Source organism: Salvia splendens, unplaced genomic scaffold (assembly GCF_004379255.2).
Source record: "Salvia splendens isolate huo1 unplaced genomic scaffold, SspV2 ctg943, whole genome shotgun sequence".
Taxonomy (NCBI): Eukaryota; Viridiplantae; Streptophyta; class Magnoliopsida; order Lamiales; family Lamiaceae; genus Salvia; species Salvia splendens.
Window position 1 is genome coordinate 21,425 of NW_024599631.1, and position 19,103 is coordinate 40,527.

Consider the following 19,103-nt stretch of genomic DNA (forward strand, 5'->3'; position numbering starts at 1 on the left):
CTGAAAGTAGTGAAGAATTCCTTTGCCAGGGCTATTGGTACCTCAGTGGTATTGTGGTCCAGTAGCCATTCAAACCCTATGGCTCTTATGTATGACAGGAACTCCTCTTCCGATTCTATCTCCTGCATCGACTCAGGATCATAACTCTTTCCTGACTTGGCAACCTTCCCTTTTGCTCCTCGTTCCTTATAAATTTCGACCTTCTAGGGGTCGTCAAACTGCGCCATGGCGTCTAATAGCTTTCTCGTCACAAACACCTCGGTCTTCTCATAGACAGAGTTTTCTTGTTGTTCAGGCTCATGCTCCTCTACATTCTCGCTATCACCGTCTGGAGTGTCCAGAGCCTTAGAATAAGGCACCAGAACGGTAGTCGGGACAGGTTCCTCGATTACCACTTTTGAAGAAGCAATTTTATGTTTCTTTACCAGGGGTTTAGCCTCTGCTTTCCCCTTCCTCTTTCGCTCCTCAGCGTAGTGCCTCTCCTTGGCCTTGTCAGAGGTATCACCCTCTGCCCGAGTATCCTGGGTCTCGGCCACTGCTCTTTTTGCTTGCCTGCTGCGGCGGTTGCTCCTCCTGATCTCCCTCTTATCACCCGGCGTTCGCCCATATTCTGGAAGTTCCTCCAGATCTACGACATCTTTCAACCCATCATCTGTGGGTTCTCCTCCTATCTCGTCATCCTCGACCTCTAATAGAATTTCCCTTTCAACAGAAACAAGGGTTTCCCCTTTAGACACAATAGGAGTTTCCTCCACAACCACAATAGGGGTTTCCCCCACATCAACAACAAGGGTTTCCCCCTCAACAATAACTGGGGTTTCCCCCTCAACAACACCGTCCTGTTCTCCACCATATGCTCCCTCTACTACATGTTCCTCAGTATCCTCAGCCACTACATTTGCTTCTGCACCCTCCTCTGTCTGTTCCTCGGTAGATATCTCCTCCCCACTACCCTCACGCTCTTCATCTCTCCTTCCCCTATTATCCGGACTACCCTCGTCTCCCTCATGCCTATCCTCGCCCTCTTCAGTTCTACTCTCCCCTTCTTCAGTTCTACCCTCCCCTTCCTCATCATTCGTGTCCTCCTATGTGTGGGAATGTATGGGGGACTGGGTTTCCGCAATTGAGTCGCTTCCTGGGTTTGGATTTCAGGAAGAATTTTGGGGTTTTCTCTGAATAACGTTAAGGCTCGAGAGATAGGTGTTTCCGTCAGGGTCGGAGATCTGGATGGAATTTCCAGTGGGGTTAATATGGGTATGACCTCTTCTTCTTTACATGTTGCCGCCATTCGAGCGAATAGCTCGCTTGCATGAACACCTCACCTGAATTTCAAGAGAAATTCCTTTATTATTTGGTTGGGGTCGAGTTTTCGGCAATTGGAGCCGTCACTGCTGGTGGCGCTCCAAATCTTACTTCTGGTGGTGGAGGAACTACATCTTGTGCAGGCGCCGATGGTGGTACGACTTGTGGTTTCTTGGCTGGTGGGTTTGAGGACGACGCCTTTTTGGACGTCTCGCCGCCCTTCCGGCGGTGGGTTGTGTGTTTTTCCAGTGAGGTGCTGGCTTTCTCTCCATCTGGTTCTCGGTGTGATGGTTGAGTCTGCATAGAGAAATTTGAGTTACAAGTTGAATCTTTTGGGAACGATAATGAGAAGGTGGGGGAAAGTTGATTTTATCAAAGAGGAAGAAAAGGAAATAACAAAAATTAGTAAAGTAATAAAAGGAAAAGAAAATAACTGAAAATAGCGAACGGTTGCGCCTGACGACCGCGACCGTACGCGTCCTTTCACCTTTGAATTTCAAAATTCGAATTTCCTTTTGTAACTATTCCCCCCCTTTTTGCTGATTTACTAGAGATTCCCCTCAATTCTCCCTGCCCATGTATTTCTAACACCTAAGAAAAATACAAGGCGAGACACCGAACAACGGGTCAAGGGTATCTGAATCCAAAATTTTTCCAATCTCAATTAATCTCCCAGATGTGCTCGGTGTTTTTAAAATATTTTTGGGTTTTCAAAATTTTTAATTTGTTTGAATTTTTTTTTCTAGTTAAGAAAAACATAATATTCACATTATTTACAAAAATCATGTTTAAATATTCTTGAGAAGTTCGGGTCAGTACTCGGATTTTCATTCTTTTTACCTTGACCCAAGAATTCCCGAAGAAAACTCAAACAACTCAGCCATTTAGGCGACAGGGTAAGGCATGTGTAACGGAATTTCTTCCACACACATAGGTCTGAACTATCCCTATATATTTTTACCCGGTGGCCATTCACAAGAAAGGGTATAGAGTTAGGGGCAACTCCCTAAATTTCCACAGCTCCATTTGCTCTGAGGCCAATAATTGTGTAGGGTCCTATCCATTTGGACTTCAGCTTCCCTGGCATCAGCTTCAATCTAGATTGGAACAAGAGCACTTTCTGACCAACCTGCAATTCTTTGACCGGGAGGTTCTTATCATGCCACAACTTAGTCCTTTCCTTGTACCACATGGCAGCATCGTACGACTCAAGCCGTAATTCCTCCAGTTCCTGTAGTTGGAGTTTCCTTTCTTCCTCACAGGTTTGAGGCTTCATATTTATTTCTCTGACTGCCTAGTATGCTCTATGCTCCACACCGACAGGGAGATGACACATCTTACCGAAGACGAGCATGTGGGGCGACATTCCAATGGGAGTTTTGAATGCAGTCCGGTATGCCCAAAGTGCGTCATCCAGATGTAAGAAAAGGAAACTTGCGGATGCATGCATGTGCACATGAATTAAATAACACTAAAATTTAGTGACAAATTTGCTTGACCAGGGAAAAAATTTCCTTAAACAGCTAGACATAAATCAAACAAGCAGTGGGGACCATTTTCCAAAATTAGCAAGTACGGCAGAAAGAACTGCAAAAACGAACCTCCCACTAAATTTAATCTAACTAACTAACAACCTTCATCTTCTTCATGGAAATAAACTCAAACATGACTAGAAACAAAGTGAAAAATAGATCTGAGATAGAGCATGCTAAATCGGACGTCAACAGTTGCAATCAAACGGAAACTCTCTTAATCTAACACTACTCAGTCAAGCAAAACATAGAAAACCCAAAAAACATCCATAATCATGCAAATCTCCACGTCACCATTCCGATTCTCAACATCAGCACAACCCCAACAACAAAATTCAACCAGATCAAAACTCCGATTTAACTGATCCCAACACCCAGAGTCAGATCTTCCTCCTCAAACTCCGATTTAACTGATCCCAACACGCACAACTCCGATCAACACGATTTCCAGCAATAAACTCAGATAAAAGTTGTGAAAAGCATCCAGCCGAAATAAAATACAAATTGCATCACAGAACTGAACAGAAACGGAAATTGCATAGATCCAGTTCAGAAATGTAAACATGATAACAAAACTGAGCTCCCAACGGAGGAGTCTACGGCGAACTAGAGTAAAACGACAGAAATTAAAAGACAATTGTTTCTTCGCCCTCAGTGAGGACGGTGTTACACCACTGACTATCACCTATTAAACCACCCATGTGTTAGGTTTGGTATACTGAAAAGCATGTTTCAAGCAAGTTCGCGCGAATAGAAACTTGCTTGTATACGAAAAATTCTACAATCCACTTTTAACCCGATTCAGTATTATTCGAGCAATTTAGCACGAATAGAATCAGTATATTATTACATTGAGTTTGCTTGTGCATTTATAAGATGTTTTATAAAAATTTAAATGCGAAAGAAGCAAACAAAGCCTAAGTTTTTTTACTTAGTAGATTGGTTGTGGGCGTCGTCCACTTTAAGGTAACTACAGTTGGTTCTATGCGATGCTTTGCAAAAGAGAAAGAAGAATTTCACAACCTAGATAGGCTTTGGCTACATATCGCGAAAGGTTGCAATGTCAGTCCGATTATTTCTAAGCCTTATTGAAATAAGATGACATTGGTGTGGTATAGCACTGAATGGATCTAATAGCAAGACGTGTCTTTATGCTATCTACTGAAAGACTAGGTCTTGATAAATAAATATTTCTTAATCTACATATGTTAGCATTGACCATACGGTATTGATTATGCGCTACTTTGACTTATCAAAAGGTGCAAGTTTTTCGTAACCCAATAATCCTGATATCTTGGGTAGTGGTGATTAATATCTAACGGTGCTAGGATTGCTATTATGTACAATCGTGCGCGAGGTGAGTCTCGTTTGATAATGTCCTCAAGAGGAGTTCGAACAAAGTTTTATTCTTCGAAAACTGGCCAGTTGGAATTTAACTATTCCATGAATAATAAATAAGCGTTTCTTGCTGAGTCCACTCTTGGAATTAATAAGATGTTAATTAATTAAGTTCATAGCAGACTTCAATTTATTAATAGACATTTATATCTTAAGCACGAGAAATAAACATTTGAATAAAATGGAAACCTGAATTACTTGTAATTACGGATTTGGATGGGCAGTGCAATATTATTTCGGTAGTGGCTGCAAATAATATTCCAATATAAGCTTATATTAAATTGTGGGTTCAATTTAATTAGTAAAAAGCTAATTGGGTGAGACTCGCATCCAAACCTTCCATAGATCCCTAATCTGGCCCATCATAACTCTATATAAAGGAGACTAAACAGAAGACAGAGATGATTTATTTGTTTTGTGCATGTCTTCCGCTGTGCAAGGGGCACCAAACCCCATCAATTGGTATCAGAGCCAATTTTTTCGACTCTGATTATGTGGATTAATTTCATGTTATGTGAATTGCTTGAATGCATGTTTTCTTCGTTGCGTGGTTGTTAATTTTCGATTTTTTTAACATAATGTAAGAACGAAGAATGTTTTAACGATGATAGATAACATCCGCCTATGGACTGATTCTCAATTTCAATTGTCGGTGTATGACTTTGCAACCTATTTCCAATTTTAATCATGATGACATGATATGTAATCATTACATGTCATGATTGCATGAAGTCAATCTTGTAATTGTTGGTTCAAATATTGAATCACGGGAATTACTTGCAGCATGGAAATTAGTTTTGCGAGTCGGAGCGGTTGCTGTTATGCCTGGCAGTTTGGCGTCTTGTGGGCGAGGACCGCGGTCTGCGTATGAGCAGCGCCGGCGGCTACAAAGACAGCCCAACAGCAGCCACGGAGTCCAGCGGTGACGGCTCGAGTGGGAGTCCTTCATGGGCAGTTTCCGGGCTCGAAAGTAGCTGTTATCGCAGCCTCTGCGAAGGCGACGTCGCAGCAGCAACGACGCAGCAACAACAGCAGCTGCAGGGGCGGTGCTCGGCGGATGGGTGACATCGGGCAGCCGGTGGTTGCATGCCACGTTCAGCGGCGAATTTCGAGTGAGAGTACGATGGCGCTAGATTAGGGTGTTTCCTATGTGCAACAACGAATCGTCTCATCTCGTGACTTCGCTTTCCAAAATTCAATTAGGTTTCCTAAACCTTGGATTTAATTTTGGAAATAATTCAAGATTAATTTAGAAATAAGAATTGAATACATCTTGTGGATTTTATATATTATATGAGATTTAATTTTTCAATTAAATCATGGATTAATTGGATTTTATCCTAATCATATGGATTTAAATGGATTTAATTCCTAGATGAATCCTAGTTTGATTTGGATAGTGACAATCTAATTTTTTTTTCTATATCCTATGGATTAATATGGATTTACTCCTAGATGAATCCTAGTTGGCTTTAGATAATGATAATATTATTTTATTCATATTCTATGAATTTATATGGATTTATTCATATATGAGTTCTAGATGGATTTGGATAATAATAATATAATACTTTATTCTTATCCTATGAATTTATATGAATTTATTCATAGATAAATTCTAGATGGATTTGGATAGTGATAAAATAATATTTTATTCTTATCTTATAATTTTATATTGATTTAATCCTAGATAAATCTAAGATAGATTCGAATAATGTAAATATTATTTTATTTTATTTTATCCTATGGATTTGAATAGATTTAATTCTATTAAGACAAATCCTAGATGGTTTAGAATAAAAGATTAATCCAAGTTATCCTTATCTTTTGGATATATATCCTAGATAGATTAGGATAAAGATAATATAAGATAATCTTTATTTAATTGGATTTAGATAAATTTATTTATCTAAGAAATCCTAATAAATATTTGATATATTCTAGATGTCTATTCTAAATGAGTTTAAGATTTGTATAAATCTTAATTGATTGGATTTTATTTAAATCTTATGTATTGTGATAGATTTGAATCTATCTAGTAATATCATAGTATGATTTAAATAAAGATAAATCCAAGATCAATGTTATCTTGAATTGTAGGATTTGATTTTATCGAAATAAAATTTAGAATAATCCTAGATGGATTTAGATAGTCAACTCTATCTAGATAAATCCTAAATGAATTTGGATAACCATTATCCAATATAAACTTATCAAATCCAAAATTCCCGTTTTCGATTGATAAAAAGTAATTGTTTAATTAAATCTCCCTAGAATTTAATTGAATAATTTTTATAATTATCCAGAGTGTTTAAATGCCATGGATTAAATGGAATTATCCGTTTATTTGGTATTTATCTTTTTAAGTAGATTATCTGTCTTATCCACTTATGTGATAATTATGCAAAAACCATATCAAATATCTAAGCGATAATTACAACAAGTGCGTTGTATATGGTCTCCATCGATTGGTTTGCAAATTTTATGAAGACAGTTTCTAATATTATCGCCACCCATGCTGTGGGGACAATAATTCTAAGAAATAGCAAGTTCATACGGGCAGACTTCTCAAATATAAATAGTATGAACTAGAAAGTAGTTTCTAATATTATCGTCACCCATGCTGTGGGGACAATAATCCTAAGAAATTATAAGTTTCAGAAGTTCAAACAGAATTTATAAGATAGCTTGATTTTTGTTATCAGCACATGAACATTGTTATGGGAGTGTGTTGTAGAAACAAAATTCTGTAATGCTAAATATGATGGTCGTGCTTAGGAAACATTTGGCGGCCATGCCGTGCTGCGGTCTCTGGACTATTCGTCGGTGTTGTGACCAGTAAAAATGTTAAAATTTTAATGCATATTAACCTCTGCTTGAGGGTACAAAATTTTTATTTTACAGTTGCAAGATACATAATTGTTTTGTGGTTATTTGCGATTATGTATTGAGCATAGTATGTGATAATAAGTTTATTTGCCAAATCTTCATGATGTCATTCATTATTTTGTCTGCGATCATTAACGTAAACTCGAATGCCAAAATTATGTAGACCGGAAACGAAAATGGATAAGATTCTCATCGCTAAAACTTTAGTTTATACTCAGTGATTCATATCCTCCATTTCCTCGACATAATTCCATGAAGAATGTTCGAGAATGCATTATGCATGTACTTGACAAGCTCTTCGAGGAATAAGGTCGAGCTATTTTCTTTTAAGTAGTGAGACAAGTCTTGGTTAGTGACGATGAAAGGTGGATATCAATAGAATCTGTCAAGATGATTCGATTAGAATATCCTAGAGGGACAAAATGTTTTGAGGAATCTTTTGATTACTCAAATAGTTTTCTGACTCAAGTCATCGCCTAAAGTAATAAGAAATGACTACTAGAAGGTTTAACTGAAAAGTGGAAAACCTTCAGAACATTAGTCATTGTATTACTGTTAGAGAATAGTAACATCATAGATGACAAATTCATAAAGGCTGCATTTTTCCTATGTCCTAGTTCATATGAGCAAAAGACTAGATATGGAAATGAGAGAGCCTGAATTATCATCAAAGTTTGTTTAAAGCGAGTGAAGATGCTTTGTAAGTTAGATTGACCTCTTTTAAAGAAGGACAATGACTTACATGACAATAGCGAGTGAAGATGCTTTGTAAGTTGGATTGACCTCTTTTAAAGAAGGACAATGACTTACATGACAATGCAACTTCTAAGTAAGAGCTCTTAATCCAGTTAGGCATTTGTTGCTGTGGGAGCTACTTATGCTCAGTATATTGCTTTATGGGTGATGTCTAAGACTTTGTTTTAATGGTACTATCGTGTACTACAGAAAAACAAATTGAACATCATAGTATTGAAACAATGTAAATGCAACAAGATTGAGTATTAAACAACACATCGACTTCTTAAACAATGAATGATAAAGTATTTATGGCTCTTAGTCTTAAGGCCAAGAAAATACTTAGAAATTGTTCAAACTGATCTAAACTATCAAGATTTTAACAATTTGTTTGTTAAATAGCTTGACAATTGAAAATGTCTGGTTGATGCACTATAAGTTAGAATCATTTGATTCAGAATACTTATATAAGTCCAACATAGAAAGACAAGCGAGTCTCAGTGGTTTGCACCATGAGGAGATGAGCAAAGGGTTATGATCAGTAGCGGGAGTCTAATCTCCATTAATGAATCCAAGCATTCTTCTAAAGAATGAGATAGTTATGTAAGAAGGAATCAAAGTCTTTCTAAGACAAGTTTGATTAAGTGATGAGTTGTACTCATTAAAATCTTAGCATTGATGGGACAAGCGTTAGATACAACGAGATGCACCTTAAAGAAACTACCAGCATCAATACCTTCTACAAAACACGAGTTGTGGACTAGAGCGGCTCTAGTCTAGCACATCTCAAGGTGTAATGTTGTTCCAACAAGTGTTGGAAAGGTATCCAAGTAATTGGAGTTGAGTACTGAGGTGTGTTTTAAGGTTTCCCCAAATGAAGTAAGATTATAAGTTCTGTAATCGTCAAAGATATAATTCTTGCATGAAGATCTAGAAAGGAACTACAAGCCTAACAGCGTGATAACTCTCAAGATACTGAGAGATATCGATTTTTCCACATTACTAAGAAGACATACCATTAGAAACTTATGCACTAATGAAAATCAACTTCACTACCTAAGATTGTAAGAACCATGTCGTAGTGGGAGCGTTCTTAGGAACATAACAAGTTCATGTGATACGAACTCACGTGGCGGACCCATGACGAGAGCCATGACGAGGCGGCTTCGGGATGGTCATGGGCTCGCAACTTTTATTCAAAAGTCCAAGCGGGAGGAGCCTAGGAGGACGGAGGAGCCAGAGTTGAGGATCGTGCTGAAAAACGAGGGCCGACCGAGGTTTCCAGAGGAAACGCCCGGGTCGGGCGTTTTCACATGCGAAAATTCCCCGACCGGGAGATTTGGATAATGCGCCGAGGAGGACCCCCGAGCCGGTCATTTCGCGCGCCCGACTGAATGTTGAAGTTCGCCCGGGGACAGGGAAAACGCCCGGACCGGGCGTTTTGGCCTGTGAAAAACGCCCGGCCGGGCGAAATGGCTGATACTTAGATTTTGTGGGCCAACTTTCTATTTTTGGACCCGTAGTATAAATACCTCTTGACTTCATTTCTTTTCCTTGGTTTTTTGCTGAAATTATATGCTTGAGAGATTTGTTCCTCTTGAAGAGGGTTTTCTATCCAATTCCTAGATTTAGGTTGCTTGTTTCATCAATTCCTAGTGAAGTATGAATCAAGTAGAGGTATGCTTCAAGGTTTGTGGTTTCCCTTGAAGATCTAGCCATGGATGCATGTTAGTATGTTGTAAGTGTCTTAGCTTGCCTCATCAATGACTATGTATCTCAATTTCCACTCTATCCAATGTTACTTCTTGTTTTGAACATCTTAGTTTCCTTATTTCTTGTTGGGTTGCCTTTGTTGATAGAATAGACAATCAATTCTCACAAAAAAAATACCTAGATCAAGCATCCAAAATGGGTAATCCTTGGGAAATGGATCATAAAATACATGGATCCTTATCATTTGGTATCAAAGCCTAGTACCCACTAGGTGTTTGATCTATTGTTGTTTTGGGTTGGGTTATTTTTCCTTTTGTCCTTTGTTTTGCCCTGTTTTTATTGGGATGATCGGATTGATCAATTGTGCTTAGATTAAGCTGATATTTGGTGTGTATGATCTATGTTATGTGACCTACTTACCTGCAAAAATTTCCTTTGTGTGCCTAGTTAACTGTGGAGATCAACATCATTGCCCTGTTTTGGCATAGTTGGGGAAAACCATACAAAACCTATCAAACTATCAAATCTGACTATATATGGCCATTTTTCTCTTGATCTAGACTTGTTTGGGAATCTATCCACCAAAATTCATCCAAATTGGGCGCGGGAATCAATACCAAAAAAAAATCATAAAGATCAGCCAGATTTCAGCAAAAGTTTCACCCCTTGTTTGTTTTTTTTCCTTGACTTGCATCTTGCTAATATGTGTTTATGGCTTTGTCTTCTTGATTTTGTTGAACCAAGGAGTATACCTTGATTGATCCACCTCAAGCACTTAAATCTTGGAATTGGAGTTGTGATCGTGAGTGAATCCACCTTTCTAACAATATTCTTAGCCTTTGTCGAGAGTTATTGGGGAGTGATTTGAGGGGGGTTTGGGACATCAAGGTTGAGTTCATATTCTTAAATTCTATTTTCTTTTATTACTAACCTCTAGGACTAGTTCCTAGTGTTTGTTTGATTTGTAGGTACTTACTCTATGCCTCCTCGCACCCGGTCCAACAAAATGGCGGGGACAAGTGCGGAAGGGGAGGAAACAAGCATGACTCACCTACACCCGATGGGGACCTTGTGAGCATGATGGCCCGAATGATGAAGGAATTCAAACAAGAGGTGATGATCCAAATGGATGTGCAAGCAAGAGAATCCATTGCTCGGTCCAAAGAATCCGAAGTCCGCATGCTTGCCGCTCAAAACACTTTATTTGAAGAGTTCAACACCTGGAAGGGAGAGCAGGGGACGAGGCCTTCCAATCCTATGGAAAATGTCGTGCCTAATGAGGTTCTGGAGGAAAATGTTGAAGAGGAGGAGTATGAGGGGAGGCAAGGAGGGAATGTACGGGATATGGTTAACAATTTGGAGAATGGAAGGATTGGGGGGGGGGGAAATGGAGTCAATAGGCGGGTTGGAGGAGGAAATGGAGGGTATGGTCGCTATGGAGGAGGAAACCAATATGGAGGGATGGAGCCTTATGAGGATAGGTTTAGTAGGGATAGGTATTATGAGGAGGAGCCCCGACCAAGGTTTGATGATCCGTCCAAGATCTTGAAACACAACCTTTCCGAATTCCATGGAAAGTTCGATCCCGAAGCCTACTTAGAGTGGGAATCTCAAGTGGAGAAAATCTTTTCTCTCCACAACTATTTCGAGGGAGATAAGGTGAAGATTGCTTTAGCCGAGTTTAGGGGTAATGCTAACACTTGGTGGAATGAGGTGTTGAGAAAGAGGAGGATAACTAAGATGGGGGAAGTGCGTTCATGGGATAAGTTGTGCCGAATCATGAAGGAGCCCTTTGTACCGAGGTCCTATTATCATAAACTTCGTGGGGAGCTTCAAGATCTAAGGCAAGGATCCATGAGTTTGATGGATTACTACTATGAACTTCTTGCTTTGATGAATAAGATTGGGGTAAATGAATCGGAGGAAACCACTCAAGACCGCTTCATCCATGGTCTCAACACGTCCTTGAAACATAAAGTTCAAATTGAGGCTTTGAGGGGAATCACATTGGGGGAAGTACTAAGTTTTGCCGAGACTTTTGAGAGGCAAGGTAAAGAGGTGTCTCTTACCAAGGCAAGGGTTGCTTCTAGTTAAACCGGGATGGGAGGAAACAAGTGGAGTACCCCTTCCAAGAAGATGAAGAGCTCACCTATTACTCAAGGCAAGGCACCGTACAAGGGATCTCCAAGCTCAAGTCCACAAGTTACCAAGAGCCCTTCCTCAACGGAGAGTAGCAAGGTACAATGTTTCAAGTGTAAGGGCTATGGTCACTATGCTCGTGAGTGCCCTAACCAAAGAGTCATGGTTATTGGGCAAGATGGTAGCGTGCATAGTGAGGATGAGGAAGACGTGGTGGTAGACGACAAGGAGGCGAGTGTAGAGCCACGTATGTCATATTCTAGTGGAGAAGAAGAGGATGAGGGGTCAAAGTCCTTGGTGATGCTAAGGATGCTCAATGTACAACCCGATTTTGAGGAGCATAAAGAACAAAGGTGCAACATCTTCCATATGAATTGCAAGGTACAATCTAAAACTTGTTTGGTGATTATTGATGGAGGTAGTTGTGCTAACGTGGTGAGTGAACAATTGGTGGCCAAGTTGGGGTTGAAGGTTGACAAACATCCCAATCCTTACAAGCTTCAATGGCTAGGGGAGTCCGGGGAGCTAAAGGTGAAGGATCAATGTCTTGTTTCTTTGAAGAATGGTGTCTTTGAGGATGAGGTGATGTGTGATATCATTCTAATGAAGGCTTGTCATGTGTTGTTGGGAAGGCCTTGGGAGTTTGATAGGAGGGTGTATAAGAATGGATTCAACAATGAATATTTCTACATGGCGAATGGGTTGAAGGTGAGGTTGAAGCCTCTCTTACCTAAGGATGTGTTTGAGGCACACCAACATTTACAAAGAGAAAGGGAAAGGGATAAAGAGAAAAGGCTTGTGAGTGAGGGTGAGCTAAAAAAGGCAAGTGTGAGAGGGGGTGGTGAGAGCATAAATAAAGTACCCAAGTAAGAAAAACCACAAGCAAGGGAGGGAAAAGGATGCTTGTTAGCTAGGGCTCCCGACCTTGGGTGGGCACTAAAAATCCGATCAACCATTCTTCTCATGGTCCGAAACGATTTATGTTTGAATACTAACACTAATCCTTGTTCTTTGTTTATTGAAAGTGTTTTGCAAGGTTTTAAGGATGTCTTTCCTGATGAGCTTCCAAATGAACTCCCACCCGTGAGAGGGATTGAGCACCAAATCGACTTTGTACCGGGATCCTCTCTTCCCAACCGGGCGGCATACAAAGAAAACCCAAAGGAGACTCAAGAACTTCAAAGGCAAGTCGAGGGACTCCTTGCCAAAGGTTTGATTAGAGAATCTCTCTCACCTTGTGTCGTACCAGTTATTTTGGTACCTAAGAAGGATGGAACGTGGAGAATGTGCGTGGATTGTAGAGCCATCAATAAGATCACCATTAAGTAAAGACACCCTATACCTAGGCTAGATGATATGCTTGAGGATCTATGTGGCTCTAATTGTTTCTCCAAAATTGATTTAGCAAGTGGGTACCACCAAATTCCCATGAAAGAAGGGGATGAATGGAAAACCGCTTTTAAAACCAAATTTTGCTTATATGAATGGCTTGTTATGCCTTTTGGGTTAACTAATGCTCCTTCCACTTTCATGCGTTTGATGAATCATGTGCTTCTTCCTTTCATTGGAAAATTTGTGGCAGTGTATTTTGATGATATCTTGATTTATAGTAAGAGCGTAGAAGAGCATGTTAATCATCTTAGGGATGTGCTTGAAGTGTTGCGAATGCATGCCTTATATGCCAAGTTATCCAAATGTACTTTTTGTGTTGATGAGGTTGTGTTTCTTGGATTTGTTGTGGGGAGGGATGGTGTGAAAGTAGATGAGGAGAAAGTGAAGGCGATTAGGGAGTGGCCTACACCCTAGAGTGTAAGTGAAGTTCGTTCTTTCCATGGTCTTGCAAGCTTCTATAGGAGGTTTGTGAGAGATTTTTCTACTAAGGCATCTCCCCTTAATCACCTTGTGAAAAAGAATGTAGAGTTTAAGTGGGGAGAGAAACAAGAAAGGGCTTTTAACACCTTGAAAAATGACCTTACTCATGCTCCTTTGTTAGCCCTTCCCAATTTTGACAAGACTTTTGAGCTAGAGTGTGATGCTAGTGGAGTGGGGGTAGGAGGAGTGTTCATGCAAGAGAGGAAACCCATAGCCTATTTCTCCGAAAAGCTTGGCCAAGCCCAATTAAACTACCCTACATATGACAAGGAGTTGTATGCTATAGTGAGGTGCTTAGAGAATTGGCAACATTACCTCATGCATAGGGAGTTTGTAATTCACACCGATCATGAATCCATTAAGTTCCTAGGGGGACAACATAAGCTTGATAAAAGACATGCTAAGTGGAGTGCCTTTCTAGAAACTTTCCCTTATGTGATCAAATATAAAAAGGGGAAGGAAAATGTTGTTGTCGATGCCCTTTCTAGGAAGCCTCATGCTCGTTCAAGTGAAGATGTCTTAATTGATAACCATGTGATGCATGTGAGAAAACAAGTGCTTGTTGTGTGTGCTTCAAAGTATGTTGGTTTTGAGTTCATTAAAGACTTATATAAGCATGATCACGAATTTGCCACTATCTTTGAAGCATGTGAAAAAGGATCTTTTGATAAATAATATAGGATGGATGGTTACTTGTATAAAGAGAATAAGCTTTGCATTCCTAATTGCTCTCTTCGTGACTTGTTGATTAAGGAATCTCATTTGGGAGGCTTGATGGGGCACTTTGGGTGTCAAAAACTTTTGATATTTTGAGTGAACATTTCTCTTGGCCTTGTATGAAGAAACATGTTGAGAAATTTTGTGGTCAATGCATAGAGTGTGGACAAGCCAAGTCTAAGTCTAGTAACTTTGGGCTTTATACTCCTTTACCTATACCTACACAACCTTGGGTGTACATCTCCATGGATTTCATGCTAGGCCTACCCATGTCTTCTAGAAAGAATGATAGTATTTTGGTAGTGGTAGATAGGTTCTCCAAGATGGCTCATTTCATTCCATGTAGGAATACGAATGATCCTAAATTCATTGCAAATTTGTTTTTCAAGGAGGTGGTCAAATTGCATGGGATTCCAAAAACAATTGTGAGTGATAGGGATGTCAAATTCTTGAGTTTCTTTTGGAAGACCCTTTGGGGAAGTCTTGGAACCAAGCTTCTCTTTTCTACTACCGCCCATCACCAAACGGATGGACAAACGGAAGTAGTGAATAGGTCCTTAGGTGCCCTTCTTCGTGCTCTAGTTTTTGAGAATAAGATGTCTTGGGAGGAGTGTCTACCTATTGCCGAATTTTCATACAATAGGACTTTTCATTCCACTACTAAGTTGTCTCCTTTTGAAGTTGTATATGGATTTAACCCCCTCACCCCATTGGATTTGTCCACAGAGGACTTGCCTTTGCCAATTATGCTTGATGTAGGGGGAGAGGAGAAGGCTAAGTTTGTGAAGGAGATGCATACCCAAGTGCAAGAGAGGATTCGAGAGAAGGGAGAGAAAGTAGCGTGCCACGTGAACAAGGGACGCAAGAAGGTGGTTTTTGAACCCGGTGATTGGGTGTGGGTACATCTTAGGAGGATACATTTCCCCGACAAGACTAAGGGCAAGCTAGCCCCTAGAGGAGATGGGCCCTTTCTCGTGTTGGAGCGCGTCAACGACAATGCCTGCGTGATCGACTTGCCCGGTGAGTATAATGTTAGTTGCACGTTCAACGTCACTGATTTGAGTCCGTTTGATTTTGTAGGGAGCCCGGATTTGAGGACAAATCCTTTCCAAGAAGGGGAGGATGATACGAACTCACGTGGCGGACCCATGACGAGAGCCATGACGAGGCGGCTTCAGGATGGGCTCGCAACTTTTATTCAAAAGTCCAAGCGGGAGGAGCCTAGGAGGACGGAGGAGACAAAGTTGAGGATTGTGCTGAAAAACGAGGGTCGACCGAGGTTTCCAAAGGAAACGCCCGGGTCGGGCGTTTTCACATGCGAAAATCGCCCGACTGGGCGATTTGGCTAATGCACTGAGGAGGACGCCCGGGCTGGTCATTTCGCGCCCCCAGCTTAATGTTGAAGTTCGCCTGGGGACAGGGAAAACGCCCGGACCGGGCGTTTTGGCCTGTGAAAAAAGCCCGGCCGGGCGAAATGGCTGATACTTAGATTTTGTGGGCCAACTTTCTATTTTTGGACCCATAGTATAAATACCTCTTAACTTCATTTCTTTTCCTTGGTTTTTTGCTGAAATTATATACTTGAGAGATTTGTTCCTCTTGAAGAGGGTTTTCTATCCAATTCCTAGATTTAGGTTGCTTGTTTCATCAATTCCTAGTGAAGTATGGATCAAGTAGAGGTATGCTTCAAGGTTTGTGGTTTCCCTTGAAGATCTAGCCATGGATGCATGTTAGTATGTTGTAAGTGTCTTAACTTGCCTCATCAATGACTATGTATCTCAATTTCCACTCTATCCAATGTTACTTCTTGTTTTGATCATCTTAGTTTCCTTATTTCTTGTTGGGTTGCCTTTGTTGATAGAATAGAAAATCAATTCTCAAAAAAAAAATACCTAGATCAAGCATCCAAAATGCATAATCCTTGGGAAATGGATCATAAAATACATGGATCCTTATCATCATGGGTCTAAGAGTGTCGTAAGACTCATTCTTAGATTAACTTGAACATAATCCCTTTAACTACAATGTAGTACTGGTTCATTTGGATATTCACCCTTGAAAAGGTGATAGATTCCAAACTACAATATAAGGTAGAAAACATGTTTTACAAGACTTGCAATACTACCTATATGTTGTGTCAGTCAGTGGGAGCTAGTATATTGCAAGTGTAAATGTGGATCGCAAAAGGGCTAGACAATGACAATGGGTTATGCCCAAAGAGAAACATCTTCTCGTCTGTCGTTGTGCCAGGATTGATTCGATCCTACTGTCTATCAGAATTTACATAAATTAGAATGTATGTACATGATTGTCAAGACAGCTTTCTATTAATAGAAGTCTTGAGGAAATCATCTACGTGGAACATCCTAATGGGTATGTAATAAAGGGAAAGAAACACGTGATTGGAAGCTTATGAAGACCTTCATGGTCTTAGACATGCATCTAAATCAGAGTATATGTGTTTTATCAAAATTGTCAAATGTCTGGATTTTGACTTTTGCCCATAGTAGTGCTATAAGCACAAGGAAGTTGAAAGTGCATTAAATATGGTATTATTGGTATTCTACGATGATGAAATCTACAAAAGTTGTAAAAAACTAAGATTGACATCTAGCGTAGGAAACTGGTTGTCTACCCAGTTTAAGATAAAGGATTTAAGAGAGACTAACTACATTTTGAGCATCTAAGTATTTAAAATTGCTATATCTATGCGTTTCTTGGAACATTTTAGCATTAGAAATTCCATGTAAAGGTTTTTACCTTTCAAGATGGAATTATCTTGCCTCTAGTCAAGTGTCGTTTGATGCTAAGTGTGAACAATAATTATGAGACTAGTTTTGGAGATAAATGTCTCATGTATGCTATGATGTGTACTAAGTTTGATATAAGTTGTGCTTTTGCATAGCGTGTATATATCATATTAACCATGGCAAAGAACTTTGATTGAGGTAAAGAATATACAATAGTGCTTGAGAAAGACTAATCGTTATATTCAAGTTTACCAGTCATTCATGTAATGTTCTTGGGGTTACACTGACTTAGTTTTATGACTAATCAGTGATCGAGTAAGTCATGCTCTAAGCATGTGTTTAGGATTAACCTCCTAATAGCTTTAATCGTAAGTTTGAGTATGCCTATGAGTATTATATTTTGTTATGATTACTCTAGTGAAGGCTAACTCAAGGGACACACGAGCTAATAAATCTAAGCAATCACATAGAAAGATGAAATTAATTAAAGATCAAGTATGCAGCAAGACATTATGGTGGAATAGATATGATCAGAGAACAACCAAGCAGATTTTCTCACAGTAAATGCCTTTGTGACAACATGTTTCAATATGATGTGAAATGAATGGTAGTTTGATATATCTGGGATCGAGATCTGCTTTGAGTATAAGTGGGAGAGTTTTTGGCAGTGGGTACACTCGAAAGCATGTTTTGAGTATATGTGGGAGATTGTTAGGTTTGGTTACTGAAAAGCATGTTTCGAACAAGTTCGTACGAATAGAATCTTGCTTGTATACGAAAAACTCTACAATCCATTTTTAACCCGATTCAGTATTATTCGAGCAATTTAGCATGAATAGAATCAGTATATTATTACATTGTGTTTGCTTGTGCATTTATAAGATGTTTTATAAACATTTAAATGCATAAGAAGCAAACAAAGTCTAAGTCTTTTGCTTAGTAGACTTGTTGTGGGCATCGTCCACTTTAAGGTAACTACAGTCAGTTTTATGCGATGCTTTGCAAAAGAGAAAGAAGAATTTCACAACCTAGATAGGCTTTGGCTACCTATCGCGAAAGGTTGCAATGTCAGTCCGATTATTTCTAAGCCTTATTGAAATAAGATGACATTGGTGTGGTATAGCACTGAATGGATCTAACAGCAAGACGTGTCTTTATGCTATCTACTGAAAGACTAGGTCATTATAAATAAATATTTCTTAATCTACATACGTTAGCATTGAGCATACGGTATTGATTATGCGCTACTTTGACTTATCAAAAGGTGCGAGTTTTTCGTAACCCAATAATCCTGATATCTTGGGTAGTGGTGATTAATATCTAGCGGTGCTAGGATTGCTATTATGTTGAATCGTGCGCGAGGTGAGTCTCATTTGATAATGTCCTCAAGAGGAGCTCGAACAAAGTTTTATTATTCGGAAACTGGCCAGTTGGAATTTAACTATGCCATGAATAATAAATAAGCGTTTCTTGCTGAGTCCACTCTTGGAATTAATAAGATGTTTATTAATTAAGTTCATAGCAGACTTCAATTAATTAATGGACATTTATATCTTAAGCACAGGAAATAAACATTTAAACAAAATGGAAACCCAGATTACTTGTAATTACGGATTTGGATGGGCAGTGCAATATTATTTCTGTTGTGGCTGCAAATAATATTCCAATATAAGCTTATATTAAATTGTGGGTTCAATTTAATTAGTAAAAAGCTAATTGGGTGAGATTAGCATCCAAACCTTCCATAGATCCCTAATCTGGCCCATCATAACTCTATATAAAGGAGACTAGACAGATGACAGAGATGATGAATTCATTCAGTGATTTTCAAAAATTCCCCTCTGGATAGATTCGAAATTTTCTCTCTTATTTCGAGAGAAATTTTGTCTTCTTTCTAGTCGAGTCCTTTCGGTTTTGACAAGCTTTGCCCATCCAAAGGTCATAACTTGAGTTCGGGAACAGATTAGAAGATCTGTGGTCTAGTATTGAAGATCATCGTGGAGAAGGCGCAAGCAATCGTCGATTATTTGAAGAATCAATTCGGTAACTCTAAACC

General features: G+C 39.4%; 1 protein-coding gene across 1 annotated transcript; it reads right to left on the bottom strand.

The window, feature by feature from the left end:
* Nucleotides 1-203: 203 nt before the first annotated feature.
* On the bottom strand, nt 204-2,578 carry LOC121791861 (neurofilament medium polypeptide-like). Its single transcript, XM_042189679.1, has 4 exons — nt 2,432-2,578; nt 1,414-1,599; nt 836-1,085; nt 204-727 (listed from the first exon to the last, which is right to left on the bottom strand). The coding sequence occupies exons 1-4, from the start codon at nt 2,576-2,578 to the stop codon at nt 204-206; spliced, it is 1,107 nt and encodes a 368-aa protein (XP_042045613.1).
* Nucleotides 2,579-19,103: the final 16,525 nt, after the last annotated feature.